Genomic DNA, 15,536 nt, shown 5'->3' on the forward strand with positions numbered 1-15,536 from the left:
CAAATGAAGCTGTTGTGTAGGAGTAGTTCTTGATGCGCTAATTCCGAAATGCACTACATTTCCCATAATCCCTTGCCGTTCCAGTCCACAAACCTGAGTGTCGCTGAGCAATGAAAGCAGCGCGCCCAGGAACAGCTGCTTGTGTGGTATCATGTCCTCGGTTAAACCGTTCTACAGGTACACAATGAGCTGAGATCGTATTTAATTACAGAGGAAAACTCTCAGGTAAGACTGTACAAAAATGTTAAATCAAATTCGCATGTCTTTATGATCTTTATTTACTGAAACTAACAGAATGTGAAGCTGTCCTGCTTGCTGTGAGTGATACTGCTGTTGGCGGTTATGTGACTCTTGGTACATCTTTGTATGTTGTAGCTCAGGATCAGTGCAAGGTGTAGGTATGGTTTTACATTATATGAAATAAACTACCTTTCTAACCTATCCAGTCTTATTAGCAAGTGTCATGTCTGTCCACATGTGCCTGTTGTTCTGGATCTTTGCTGGTGGGTGGGTTGGCCAGTATCCCGAATCTAATATGATCTATTGAGTTGACGCCTTGACTGGAATGTGGAATTTCAGGATTTAGGGTTTATTCTGTAGTGCAAGCAAGTATTTATGTGGTGTAACTTTTATAAACGTTTAAACGTACTAAATGCTTGGTTTAGTCACTTACAACAAATTTACACTCAAAACAATAAACCACTTGTTTTTGTGTCACTGGCTCTTCCATTATGAGACAGGAGTGTGCAAATATCGTATTTTTTTCTTGTAACAATATTATCAATTTATCTTAAGCCTTATGGTAGATAATTTATATATTTACCCAATTTTTTATATATGTAAATGTGACCGTTTTGCCCTAAACAAATTGATAAAGGGGAGAGATAGACAGGAGTTTGCGCATGCGCGTTGTTGCGACCCACCGTTAATCCAGCGTTCATAAGGATTTAGGTTGAGTGCAGTGGCTTTTCATCAGCACAATTTAATGCCTGTCTGCTCCAGATTGGACATCAGACTAAACCCAGCAATCCAAAAAGAGAAGTATTAACTGCATAAACCCTCTAATAACGTGATTTATGCGGGTTTTGGTAAAATGTCAGTGTCCTGTACACTTCTGTATTAATTCCATCCAATTTTTTACCAACCCAATTCCATGTAAAGTTGCAACATTAGGTTACATTTAAATAAAAATGGAAATCAGTGATTTGTTAACTGACCTGATTGAAAACAGCACAAATAAAAAATATGCAATGTTTTATCTTATCAACATTATTGCTTTTTGTTATTACTCACTAATTCCTACATTGATGTCAACAACATGTGTTGAGAACTTGGGACAAATGCAATTAAGAACAGGAATGTGGTGAAATGTTTAACAATCTAAGACAGCAGATGCTGCCATGAGTTGACGTAAAAGTAGCATTAACAAAAGTTAATGTCTACAAGCTCGCTTGTTTATGAGCAAGGATGGGTCGAAGTTCACCACTTTGCAAAGAACTGCTTAAATGTATAGTCCAAATGTTTAAGAACAATATTTCACAATGCACGGTTGCAAGGAATATAGAAATTTCACCATCTACACTCCATAAAATTAATAAAGAATCTCTTCAGCTGTGCAATTTAAGCCATAATATTCAAAAATGCTGCTAGTATATCTGGCCTTATCACATCTGGATCGACAGAGTGAGTAAAAGTATGTGCAGTGGTGTGACAAGTTCACTTTTTCAATTGTTTTCGTATCTTAATTACACATTAAGCAATGGAGGGTTAAGGAGATTGCTCAGGGACCCAAAAGTGGCAACTTGGTGGTGGTGGGGCTTGTAGGTTAACCTTCTGATTACTAGTCTAGTGGCTGTATGAAATGTCCACATTTTCCAGAAAAATGCTAGGATAAAACAAGCAGTGTGGTGTAATCGTGCAATAGTAATAATAAGTTCAGTTTATAAAGCGCCTTTCATATTCCGAGGACGCTTCACAAAGTAAGTATTGAAGGAAAGAACACAACAAAGCTAAGACATAGAGAAAGAAGAATAATGTGCAGTATAGAGGAAGGTTTTTAGTCGCCCTTTGAGAAACAGTCCCGAAGAGTTCCAGAGTTTGGGTGTTGTGGAACTAACAGACACAGATCTTGTTTATCGTATTAATTTCAGTACTTTTACTCTGTTTTAGTAAGAAAGATCAGATGCTTCTGTCTAACTGGCTTACAGGTTCAACCATAAGCAGCTCACTGATCTTATTGCTCAGCTGTTACTGAGAGCTTTATCTCATACAGTTAAGGTCAAACATTTACACACAGTTGTCTGTGATGTGTGTATTGTCATATCAATGATTTCGGTAACTGTTATTTTTCCTGGACTGAATAACTGGAGTAAGCACTTGACAATGAATTCAGAGGCCATGCCTCTACACTACCAAATTAACAATGGGATTTACTTTTGTTAGCAAGGTAAATATGTTTTTTTATTGTGTTATTGTGTTGCTATTATATTTACTTTATTCACAGTACCATCCTGCCTCCTGTGCCACAATTGGTTGGTATTTTTAGTACATACTAAAAAAAGAACAATACATGCTGGAGCTTGATGTTACACATGGCACATGATGTTATTTTAGAAAATCTTTTTGCTGTTGGTTTGTTCTTAGTGAAAGCCAAAAATAAGTTTATTACTACAAAACTAACACAATTACTAGTATGAACATACTCAGATGGTCTACTGCAGTCGTTCTCAACCAGGGGCCATGGTGTGCTGCAGGGGTTGGGGTGTGGAGCTCTCATTGCATTTAATTAGGAGTAAAAAAAGAGAATCACATGTGATGATTTGCCCACCACAAAAGTGCAAAGGTCAGCTAACGGTGACTACGAATTATTCAGATTCAGTTAGTGGTGCAGATCCTGCTGAAGTAGACCAAAGTGAGGCAGCTCCCATCACCAGTTCACCAGAAGTAAACCCACTATATTAACCAAAATCAGAAATTCCAGGTTCCAAGTTGTTTTACCTTCATTGTGGAGGGGCGGTGCATTGTCATCCTGATACACGGCACCGCCATTGGATGCACATGGTCCTCCAGAATGGTTCGGTAGTCCTTGGCAGTGACGCGCCCATCTAGCACAAGTATTGGGCCAAGGGAATGCCATGATATGGCAGCCCAAACCATCACTGATCCATCCCCATGCTTCACTCTGGGCATGCAACAGTCTGGGTGGTACGCTTCTTTGGGGCTTCTCCACACCGTAACTCTCCCGGATGTGGGGAAAACAGTAAAGGTGGACTCATCAGAGAACAATACATGTTTCACATTGTCCACAGCCCAAGATTTGCGCTCCTTGCACCATTGAAACCGACGTTTGGCATTGGCACGAGTGACCAAAGGTTTGGCTATAGCAGCCCGGCCGTGTATATTGACCCTGTGGAGCTCCCGACGGACAGTTCTGGTGGAAACAGGAGAGTTGAGGTGCACATTTAATTCTGCCGTGATTTGGGCAGCCGTGGTTTTATGTTTTTTGGATACAATCCGGGTTAGCACCCGAACATCCCTTTCAGACAGCTTCCTCTTGCGTCCACAGTTAATCCTGTTGGATGTGGTTTGTCCTTCTTGGTGGTATGCTGACATTACCCTGGATACCGTGGCTCTTGATACATCACAAAGACTTGCTGTCTTGGTCACAGATGCGCCAGCAAGACGTGCACCAACAATTTGTCCTCTTTTGAACTCTGGTATGTCACCCATAATGTTGTGTGCATTGCAATATTTTGAGCAAAACTGTGCTCTTACCCTGCTAATTGAACCTTCACACTCTGCTCTTACTGGTGCAATGTGCAATTAATGAAGCTTGGCCAATTTAGCCATGAAACCTCCCACACTAAAATTACAGGTGTTTCAGTTATTTTGTCCAACCCCTGTATATAACTCATAACTGACTTTATCTTTTATAACTTTTATATTTTGTATTGCACTTTATATGTTTTTGTTTAAAAAAAAGTGGATAAAGTATAGGCAGTGGAGTTGTAGTGAAACGCAACCTCTCATCCTGTCAGGTCACAATGCGGCTGTGCTCCTGTGCTGTGCACCTGCTGTCGAGATGGACTCGGAGCTGCTCCAGGCGCAGTCGCATCCGCTTGCCTCAGAGACTAAAAGATCCTCTTTGCTACATGAAACTCATCGTCAAGTCAGTCTGCTACAACTCTCTCTGCAACTCAGATCTTGTGACTGATTCCCTGTTTGAACCGATCTTCTGGATAGTAGATATTCTCACCCGCTGGTTTGGGGTGGTAAGTCTTCCATTTACCATAATTTTGAATTTGAATTTAGATTTTATTATTTTAGAACTGTTGCATATTTTTTTGCCATTTGTGATTTTTTTCTCTTTCTCTTCTTTTTAGGTATTTGTATTTTTAGTGATAGTTCTCACCAGCTCCGTCCTCTGTGTTGCATACTTCTGCTTTCTTCCTTTTGCCATTAAAACCTATTCACTTGGCTGGGTAGTGTGGCACTTGAGTTATGGACACTGGAATTTGGTCATGATAGTTTTCCACTATTACAAGGCCACCACGACTTCACCTGGATACCCCCCAAAGGTGTGATGCACAAGCAAGCATGAACAAAATGACTGGAATAATAATGTCCCATATGATTTTAAAAATTAATAATACATATTGAATTTTCTTTTTGCTTTTTAGATGAAGAATGATGTTCCATTCGTGTCGGTCTGTAAAAAGTGTATCATTCCCAAACCAGCAAGAACTCATCACTGTGGAATTTGCAACACGTAAGAACGATTAGTGAATGAAGACTTGTATGCAACCACTTTGTGCTTATAAATACACTAACAAGGCATAACATTATGCAGCAAGTGATTTTATCCTCAAAGTTGATGCAGGAAAAGCAGGAAAAATGAGCAAGCATAAGGATTTGAGCCAGTTTGACAAGGGCCAAATTGTGATGGCTAGACGACTGGGTCAGAGCATCTCCAAAACTGCAGCTCTTGTGGGGTGTTCTCGGTCTGCAGTGGTCAGTATCTATCAAAAGTGGTCCAAGGAAGGAACAGTGGTAAACCTGCGACAGGGTCATGGGCGGCCAAGGCTCATTGATGCACGTGGGCTGATCCAACAGACGAGCTACTGTAGCTCAAATTGCTGAAGAAGTTAATGCTGGTTCTTATAGAAAGGTGTCAGAATACACAGTGCATAGCAGTTTGTTGCTGCATAGCCGCAGACCAGTCAGTTAGGAAGGTGATCATAATGTTATGCCTGATCAGTGTATGAACAAAGAACGAACACTATAAGGTAAAAATTTATCTAGTAGTCGCATAAAAAAGTGGGAACAACAGCCCCACAAGGAGCAATAATCACTGCATATCTGTTCTTACACCCCATGCAAAACGTCTCTGCTAAAATCATTTAAAAAAAACCATTAAACTAAAGCAAGTAAATTAAATCAGATTTAAAAAGTGAGTAAACACCTGTCTTAAGTGTGCAAACACATTCAGCAGTTAACATATATTATTATTTTTTTTTTTTGCAGGTGTATACTGAAAATGGACCATCACTGTCGTATCCTTTTAAAAGATTAAATAAAATCCTACAGTGTTTCTATCAGAATCCAGTTATGAGGTGATGCTGCACTGTATTCAGCTTACACATGTATCACTTAGTTGGATCTGTTATGTAACACACTGAACTGTGCAGTGATGTTCATCTTGTGGATGTCAGTATGAGAATTGTTCCTAACAACATTTGCCACAGGGTTTCAGTCCCATTGTATGAACTTTAGTCACGTCGTTATTGTTAATAATAACAATTTGGCATGTGATTATTCTGTAAATCATTGATTAGTCAAGTAACCGTGTGAATGGTGTACTGATAAATCCAAATTAAGACTAAGTCTTAAGACAATTCAGAGTACGATCCAGTACAAACTTTGCTTGTATAATTAGGTGATATTAAGTGTGATATGTTGTAGTTTGGGACACTGCACCCATTTCTTTAATTAAGTGGGTAGCACTGTCGCCTCAAATCAGAAAGGCCTTAGTAACTAACAACTATATATAGATCATTATCATTATTTAATGTTATTATTTATTTTTTATGTTATCTGACCCTCATGTAAATGTATTCAAAGTAAAATTCCTGTTATTTATTTTTATACTTTTATAATCAACCTTAACAGTCCATTTCAGCTTGGCTTAACAACTGTGTTGGTCATTTCAACCACCGCTACTTTTTCTCCTTCTGTCTTTACATGACACTCGGCTGTATTTATTGTAGCGTCAGTGGCCGTAATCTCTTCATAGATGCATACCGTGCCCTGGATGTGAGTTCCTCTTTCAGTTTTAGATCTGAAATGTCTTGAAATATTTAGAGCATCTTTAATTGATCTGATATCCGGTTGGTGTTGGTTCTTTTCCTCTTTATTTTACTAATATTGGGGGTCTTGTGGATGCAATAACCTGGCTGCTTCTTTTCTAACATTACTTTAATAGCGATACAAGCACATGGATATGGAGAAACAGGGTGTTCCAGTAACAGGTGTAGCTGTGCTCATAGGAATCCTGCCGTCAGAATCCATGACTGGGAAGGTAGTGCGGAGCGCTTTGCTTTCAGCTGGGTGCTTTTGGGGTGTTTTGGGGTCATCTTAAAGCGTCTTTAATGCTGTTTCTCCACTGTACAGTACAGTACTGCATGGCACGGTTACAGTTGGTCATTGTTTCCACTGCATTGTAACTGATGGCATAAAAAGAATTGTGATTTTTTTTTTGTCACTGTATCAAGTGTAATGAATAATGACATGCAGAGCTAAAATGCACACCATTTTATTATACAATAAGTAATTATATGTACATATGTATTAATAGAATAATTATAGTACATACCTTTATGTTAAACTGTATACCAAATGCACACTTTATATACACAGTGGTGTGGAAAAGTACTTTATTTGCCCCCTTCCAATTTCTTCTATTTTTTTTGCTAATTTGTCACATTTAAATGTTTTAAATCTTCCAACCAATTTTAATATAACATAAAGACGAATAAACACAAAATGCAGCTTTTAAATTATTTTTTTATTGAAGATAAATACTGTATTTATTCCAAATTTATCATCCATGTAAAAAGATTCAAGAGTTTTATGGTCACACTTTATGGAGTTTTACACTGTACAATGAAATTCTTACTTTGTTCGTCCTCCAAACGTCAATTATCAATTTAAAAAAAAGTAGTTGCCCCCTATACCTAATAACTGGCTGGGCCACCAATCAAATGTGTGCAATAACTCCACAGTGATCTTCTTTTTAAATGTATTTTTCCTCCTTTTTCTCCCAATTTAGCGTAGCCATTCCACTGCTGGGGACCCCAATGGTGACCAAACAGGGTGTATATTCGCCTAAAACACACTCCCTCCGAAGTGTGCGCAGTCCGACCAATGCCTTCTTATTCTCCCATACTTCAGTGGATTTGCATGTGAGGTGGTCGGCTTTGTGTGCCACGCCCTGATTTCTGATCTACTTCACTTTCTGTACAGGTGCTCTGGGCAACCAAGGTCCATACACAGTGATAATAACCCAACCCTTTAGTCTAGTCTTTCCCACCCAGCAGACTGGAAGCCAATTTCTGTCTGATGCAGGCACTAGCCAATTGTGTCTGCTAGAGGGCGCCCAGCCAACCGGGAGCTCAATCTCAGCTCAGATTATCCCGCTGCGCCATTTGGGCGCCCTCACAGTGATCTTTTATATTGCTGTGGAGGAATTTTGGGCCACTTTTCTTTCCAGAATTGTTTTATTTTAGTTACACTGGAGGGTTTTCGAGCATGAACTGCCCGTTTAATGTCTTCACAAAGCATCCGACAGGTGCTCTAATCATGATTCGGGTTACTTATCGTACCTGCTGTATTGCACTGTCCAGTGGAAAGGGGCATAGTAGTCGTTTACACATCAAATAAGTCAGGCATTGCATTTAAATGTATTTTCATCTTTTCACAAGCTGAACTGATTTTGTCTTGTTATTTTTTGCTTAACAGAGTGCTGAGACTCCAGTACTTCCTTACACCTTCATGAACAGAATGTTTCATAAAAGCATTATCTACATGTGGGTGCTTACCAGGTATCCATTTCCGCCAGTGTTGTTCTTCAGTAAATTCATTTAGTAAATGATTTATATGTTTAATAGCAGATGTTTGTTGATAATGAGGTCTGTGTCCTCAGCACGGTAGGACTCGCTTTGGGAGGATTGACTGCGTGGCATGCTGTCCTCATTTCTCATGGAGAGACCAGTATAGAGAGACATATCAACTCTAAAGAGGCCAAACGCATGGCAAAACGGGGAAAGGTAGAGCAAATCAACAGACATTTAATGCACATATTTTAACAAGCTTAGTTTCATAAAAGAAGTGATCTTGAATTGTCCTTCAGTGCAAGTATTTTAGCAAATGGATTAATTAATTGATTATTTATACTATATATATATATATATACAGTGTATCACAAAAGTGAGTACACCCCTCACATTTCTGCAAATATTTCATTATATCTTTTCATGGGACAACACTATAGACATGAAACTTGGATATAACTTAGAGTAGTCAGTGTACAGCTTGTATAGCAGTGTAGATTTACTGTCTTCTGAAAATAACTCAACACACAGCCATTAATGTCTAAATAGCTGGCAACATAAGTGAGTACACTCCACAGTGAACATGTCCAAATTGTGCCCAAATGTGTCATTGTCCCTCCCTGGTGTCATGTGTCAAGGTCCCAGGTGTAAATGGGGTGTAAAGTTATATCCAAGTTTTATTTCTATAGTGTTGTCCCATGAAAAGATATAACAAAATATTTGCAGAAATGTGAGGGGTGTACTCACTTTTGTGATACACTGTATATATATATTTATACACATACACTGTGTATATATATATATATATATATATATATACAGTGCCTTGCAAAAGTATTCAGCCCCCTTGAACTTTTCAACCTTTTGCCACATTTCAGGCTTCAAACATAACGATATGAAATTGTAATTTTTTGTGAAGAATCAACAACAAGTGGGACACAATCATGAAGTAGAACGAAATTTATTGGATATTTTAAACTTTTTTTAGAAAAAAAAAACTAAAAAGTGCGGCGTGCAATATTATTCAGCCCCTTTACTTTCAGTGCAGCAAACTCACTCCAGAAGTTCAGTGAGGATCTCTGAATGATCCAATGTTGACCTAAATGACTGATGGTGATAAATAGAATCCACCTGTGTGTAATCAAGTCTCCGTATAAATGCACCTGCTCTGTGACAGTCTCAGAGTTCTGTTTAAAGCGCAGAGAGCATCATATTCAACACAATTCATCCGGCTCTTCTGGGTGAGAAGCTGACAGCGATGCAGGTGGACACCCCCCTCGTGTCCTGGATTACAGACTACCTGACCGGCAGACCTCAGTACGTGCGCCTGCAGCACGGTGTGTCGGACAGAGTGATCAGCAACACCGGAACACCACAGGGAACTGTTCTCTCTCCCTTCCTCTTCACCCTCTACACCACGGACTTCAGCTATCGGACTGAGACCTGCCACCTTCAGAAATTTTCTGATGACTCAGCGATAGTTGGATGTATCAGCAAGGGTGATGAGGACGAGTACAGGGCTACGGTGAAGGACTTTGTCACATGGTGCGAGCTGAACCATCTACAGCTTAATGTGACAAAGACAAAAGAGCTGGTTGTGGACATGAGAAGAAAAAAGGCACCGGTGACCCCTGTGTCCATCAATGGGGTCAGTGTGGACACTGTTGAGGACTACAAATACCTGGGAGTGTACATAGACAATAAACTGGACTGGAGTAAAAACACGGAAACCCTCTACAGGAAGGGCCAAAGTCGTCTCTACTTTTTAAGACGGCTAAGGTCTTTCAACATCTGCAGGACTATGCTAAAGATCTTTTATGAGTCTGTGGTGGCGAGTGCTATCCTTTATGCAGTTGCATGCTGGGGCAGCAGGCTGAAGGTGGCAGATGCCAACAGACTGAACAAACTGATCCGTAAGGCCAGTGATGTGGTGGGTGTGGAGCTGGACTCGCTGACGACAGTGTCAGAGAGGAGGATGCTGTCTAAGCTGAAGTCCATTATGGACAATACCTCTCACCCGCTGTACAACACACTGGAAAGACGCAGAAGCACGTTCAGTCAAAGACTCATTCCACCCAAAAGCACCACGGAGCGCCACAGGAGGTCATTCCTACCTGTGGCCATCAAACTTTACAACTCCTCACTTAAGTAATAGACCTTACAATACGTGCAATATGATAGTTGTATCATAAATAGTGCAATATATGTCACCACTGCATCTGCCACTTTATTTTAAGAGCGTTTTAAGTGTATTTTAAGAGCGTTTTGCCACTTTATTTTAAGAGCATTTTTACTTTACTTTACTTTTTAATATATTCTACCTTTTAATATTCTTAATACATATATACAATCTGAGCAACTGTAACATCTGAAATTTCCCCTCGGGGATCAATAAAGTATTCTGATTCTGATTCTGATTCTGATGAAGACCAAGGAACACACCAAACAGGTCCGAGATACTGTTGTGGAGAAGTTTAAAGCCGGATTTGGATACAAAAAGATTTCCCAAGCTTTAAACATCTCAAGAAGCACTGTGCAAGCGATCATATTGAAATGGAAGGAGTATCAGACCACTGCAAATCTACCAAGACCCGGCCGTCCCTCTAAACTTTCAGCTCAAACAAGGAGAAGACTGATCAGAGATGCAGCCAAGAGGCCCATGATCACTCTGAATGAACTGCAGAGATCTACAGCTGAGGTGGGAGACTCTGTCCATAGGACACAATCAGTCGTACACTGCACAAATCTGGCCTTTATGGAAGAGTGGCAAGAAGAAAGCCATTTCTCAAAGATATCTATAAAAAGTCACCTGGGAGACACACCAAACATGTGGAAGAAGGTGATCTGGTCAGATGAAACCAAAATCGAACTTTTTGGCCACAATGCAAACGTTATGTTTGGCGTAAAAGCAACACAGCTCATCACCCTGAACACACCATCCCCACTGTCAAACATGGTGGTGGCAGCATCATGGTTTGGGCCTGCTTTTCTTCAGCAGGGACAGGGAAGATGGTTAAAATTGATGGGAAGATGGATGGAGCCAAATACAGGACCATTCTGGAAGAAAACCTGTTGCAGTCTGCAAAAGACCTGAGACTGGGACGGAGATTTATCTTCCAACAAGACAATGATCCAAAACATAAAGCAAAATCTACAATGGAATGGTTCACAAATAAACGTATCCAGGTGTTAGAATGGCCAAGTCAAAGTCCAGACCTGAATCCCATCGAGAATCTGTGGAAAGAGCTGAAAACTGCTGTTCACAAACGCTCTCCATCCAACCTCACTGAGCTCGAGCTGTTTTGTAAGGAAGAATGGGCAAAAATTTCTGTCTCTCGATGTGCAAAACTGATAGAGACATACCCCAAGCGACTTGCAGCTGTAATCGCAGCAAAAGGTGGCGCTACAAAGTATTAACGCAAGGGGGCTGAATAATATTGCACGCCCCACTTTTCAGTTTTTTATTTCTAAAAAAAGTTTAAAATATCCAATAAATTTCGTTCCACTTCACGATTGTGTCCCACTTGTTGTTGATTCTTCACAAAAAAAATTACAATTTCATATCGTTATGTTTGAAGCCTGAAATGTGGCAAAAGGTTGAAAAGTTCAAGGGGGCTGAATACTTTTGCAAGGCACTGTATATACTGTATATATACATACATACATACATACATACATATTTATATTATTTATATGTATATATAATATGTATAAGTACAGATGCATGTGTACAATACAATGAAATTCTTTTTCCGCATATCCAAGCTTGTTTGGAAGCTTGGGTCAGAGCATAGTGTCAGCCATTGTATGACACCCCTGGAGCAGAGAGGGTTAAAGGCCTTGCTCAAGGCCCCAACAGTGGCTGCATAGCAGTTGATAACCCAAAGCTCTACTCACTAGGCTACCACTGTCATAGTGTAATAATTGTTTTGGATTACTGATTTCTCTAATGGCAAACTGATTTCTCTAATGTCTATTTTTTATTTTCTTTGTGTCTCATTTATTTAATTATTTTATATGTAACTGACCAATAACACTATGTATGTATCTCACAAAATGCTAAACTGAGTCTACTAACTTATTTTCATGACAGGTCTACAAGAATCCTTTTAACTATGGGAGGATGAACAACTTGAAGGTGTTTTTTGGTGTAGAAAAGAAAAGGTAAGACTTTTTTTTTATTAGGGCTGCAACAATAAGTTGCCTAAATTGATTTAATGTCAGTACATTGCTTATCTAAACTTGGGGTCTCATGTATACAATAAGATAGTGATAAAAATACTGTAACTAGAATCATTGTATGTGTTTACCAAGGACTATTAATCAGGTTTAAGCTAAGACATATTACTTGTTTTTCATTTTCAATTTCACAAGCATTTGTAGTTTTTATTTGACATTAAATTTATGGTAAATTAATGATCTATTTTAGCCTGTTGTTTAAATCATTCCACAAGTAGGAGTTTTGCTGTCAGCACTGGTTCATGTAACAGTTGATTCTGATTTCACTAAGAACTCCTAAGAAGCTTCTTTTAATGATTCTTTGTAGAATCTCATATTTTAAGGTTCTTCATGGATCCCTCAGTGGTTCCTTCTAGAGCTAAACCCAAAACCATTTTCCTAAGGAAGGGACCATTTGGGAATCATAATTTTATGGTGTATGGTGGTCTACATGATCTTTACAAATGTTAGGTTATTGTATGGCATTGATTTATTTCTGTATAGTAACTTTACTAATTGTTCTCATTTTCTTTATAGTCACTGGCTGACGAGGGTTTTTCTGCCTTCTGGACACATGCCCTACGGTGATGGGCTAACATGGGACATCTACCCAATTAAAAAGGACATGATAGCAGTATAGACTTAGGACTCAAAACCTGCAAATGCAATGTTGCAGTACCCAGGTTACTCCACACTCAGCAGGTTGATTCATAGCTCTGCTCTTACAGAGTGCTCAAAGCCTGTATTATTAACTGTGGTGGCAAGTCATTAAGAATTAAAAAGTATAGGGCCGCTCAGGTGGTGCAGCGGTAAAAACACACGCTGGAACCAGAGCTGGACCCTTGCCGGCTGAGGCTGAGCGGCCACATGAACAACGATTGGCCTGTTGTTCATATGGGCGGGACTAAGCCGGAAGGGGTCGCTCTCTCATGACTGGTGCAATTACGACCTCTGCTCGCTGATTGATGGCGCCTGCACAGAGATGAGAAAAGACTGCTTTTAGGATGTGTCCTTCCGTACACGCAGCTAAGCTACACTGCACTCAACAAATTGTAGGTGATAAGATGCATACGGCTGCTGCCCACGTGTCGGAGGGGGCGTGGGTTAGCTTTGTTCTCCTCAGTCAGAGCAGAGATCGGCATTGGTGGAGAGGAAGCATGATGCAATGGGGCAATTGGACGCGCTAAAAAGGGAGAAAATGCATAAAGAGAAATACATTTTTCATCACCACCAGATGTCTGTGTCCTTTTTATAACTGACATTTATGATGACGCTGATGTGTACCAGCACTGATTGTGGAGCTGTGCTCTTTCAGACATCAGAACTGCACATGGCTAATCCATTAAAGGATAAAGAACCACGTTTTATTTTCATGTTAATTATTTTCTGTTTATTGTGCCTATGTACCAACTCTAACGTAAGCATCCGGTGATGGTTTTATGTTTTGTTCATTTTAGTGTATTTAAAAATAAACATATCTTGTTTGTTTTCTGTGAATTGTGGAGTGGGTATTGTTTACTTTTTCATTCCTTTTTCATAATTCATTTTCACACTGAAGCTCGCCTACAAAGCCAAAAATGGACCAGCCCCAAGCTACCTTCATGGTCTAATAAAACCCCGCTCTGTACCACGCAACCTTCGAGCCACTAGTCTCGCTCGACTTGATCTTCCACCCAGGACTCGAGGAAGACGAGCATCAAGGCTCTTCTCTGTACTTGCACCCAAGTGGTGGAACGAACTTCCTTTGTCTGTCCGAACTTCTAAGTCTCTTGCGGTCTTTAAAAAATGATTAAAAACCCACCTCTTTCTAAACACTTAAGCTGACTTGTAATAACAAACACTCACTAACACCCAAAAAAAAACCAAAAACAGGGTTTTAGCAGATTTGTGTTCTTGGACTGTTGTCTACTAAAACTAGAGTAAGGTAATGTTTACTGTGGAGGAACTTCTGTACGTCGCTTTGGATAAGAGTGTCTGCTAAATGCTGGAAATTTAAATAAGTTTAGTGGGATTCATTACTGTGGGTGGAGATAAATGGGATTTTAAATGCCTTTATTGTTAAATGTACATACACATGGCAGTACAGTAAAGTAAATTATTTTCTAGTTTGATAGAAACTTGAAGTTAGTGCAGGTTGCCCTTCTGAACTTTAAACCCATAATTACATAATAACATGTTGGTGTATTATACAAGACTGGCTTTGTTCACTGTTGTGGCATAGCACATAAAAATTGAGAACAGCTGCACAAAAGTCAAGTTTATTTATATAGTGCTTTTTACAATAGACATTGTCTCAAAGCAACTTCACAGAATCCAGGACCAACAGATACAAAAACAAAAACCCCTGTTGAGCAAGCCAAGGGCGACAGTGGCGAGGAAAAACTCCCTTAAAATTACAGGAAGAAACCTTGAGAGGAACCAGACTCAGCAGGGACCCCCACCCTCCTTGGGTGGCCTGGAGGATACTTTAAATAAATAGTATTTACACAAAATCATACAAACACAAATTAAAATGAACTAAAAGTTATAAGTTATAACTATCAAAAATAATTGGAGTTATTATTCAGTCCACTCTGATAAAGTCTGTAGTGAGTTCTTGACATTCTTGGTGCAAACACGCCAGGTTTCCGTCACATCTGGCAGGAGCAGCATTGTTGGCACGGCAGTCTTGACTTCATTCCTTAACCTCGGGTGGGTAAACAGGTTTCCCTCAGAACCACCTCGGGGTAAAACAACGGAAAATTTAGTTAAAAATTTAAATTGTGAATTAAGTAAAAAATCTGTTTTACAGAGTAGCTTTAGACTCTGGGACCCCTAATTATTACAGCATAACTAAAAGGGAGAGCGAGCAGGTAACAAGGTCATAAAGGCTTTCGCAGGACATCAGCGCCCACCTCCCCACCGTCATCAAACCTGAGTGATCGGACAAGAGAGGCAGAACAAAAGCCATAGAGTTTTATCCTTTCTATGTAAAGGTTATTGAAAATGAATGAAAATTAGTTTTTTTTTCTACTGTGTAAACTACTTAATGGAATCCACTGCTCAGTAAATTGTCAAGTATGTAAGTATTTAAATTTGGAAAAAATATACTGTATATCAGGTTTCATGCTGTACAGTTCTAGATCAATAAACTATTCAGCAACACTGATTCAGTAACACTAATATAACAATGTTTTGTTTGCATTATGTAAGTGGTGCTACCGATGACCA

General features: G+C 39.5%; 1 protein-coding gene across 3 annotated transcripts; it reads left to right on the forward strand.

Moving 5' to 3' along the window:
* Positions 1 to 127: 127 nt before the first annotated feature.
* On the forward strand, positions 128 to 13,823 carry zdhhc16a (zinc finger DHHC-type palmitoyltransferase 16a). Of its 3 annotated transcripts, none has more exons than XM_062995195.1 (11): positions 128 to 225; positions 4,038 to 4,271; positions 4,383 to 4,577; positions 4,680 to 4,768; positions 5,524 to 5,552; positions 6,179 to 6,312; positions 6,482 to 6,577; positions 8,017 to 8,099; positions 8,201 to 8,324; positions 12,202 to 12,272; positions 12,864 to 13,823. In XM_062995195.1, the coding sequence occupies exons 2-11, from the start codon at positions 4,044 to 4,046 to the stop codon at positions 12,964 to 12,966; spliced, it is 1,152 nt and encodes a 383-aa protein (XP_062851265.1). In that variant the 5' UTR covers positions 128 to 225; positions 4,038 to 4,043; the 3' UTR covers positions 12,967 to 13,823. The 3 variants fall into 3 exon arrangements, with proteins under 3 accessions (XP_062851265.1, XP_062851267.1, XP_062851266.1); XM_062995196.1 differs by lacking the exon at positions 128 to 225 and adding an exon at positions 3,547 to 3,716; XM_062995197.1 differs by lacking the exon at positions 6,482 to 6,577.
* Positions 13,824 to 15,536: the final 1,713 nt, after the last annotated feature.

Source organism: Trichomycterus rosablanca, chromosome 5, assembly GCF_030014385.1.
Source record: "Trichomycterus rosablanca isolate fTriRos1 chromosome 5, fTriRos1.hap1, whole genome shotgun sequence".
NCBI classification, from domain to species: Eukaryota; Metazoa; Chordata; class Actinopteri; order Siluriformes; family Trichomycteridae; genus Trichomycterus; species Trichomycterus rosablanca.

What these genes read in the sequence shown, in the direction of transcription:
- zdhhc16a (XM_062995195.1), top strand. Translation starts at nt 4,044, where the DNA reads ATGCGGCTGTGCTCCTGTGCTGTGCACCTGCTGTCGAGATGGACTCGG. An exon ending in TCACCCGCTGGTTTGGGGTG is followed by an intron (nt 4,272 to 4,382) that starts GTAAGTCTTCCA and finishes TCTTCTTTTTAG; the next exon opens with GTATTTGTATTTTTAGTGAT. An exon ending in ATGCATACCGTGCCCTGGAT is followed by an intron (nt 6,313 to 6,481) that starts GTGAGTTCCTCT and finishes TTACTTTAATAG; the next exon opens with CGATACAAGCACATGGATAT.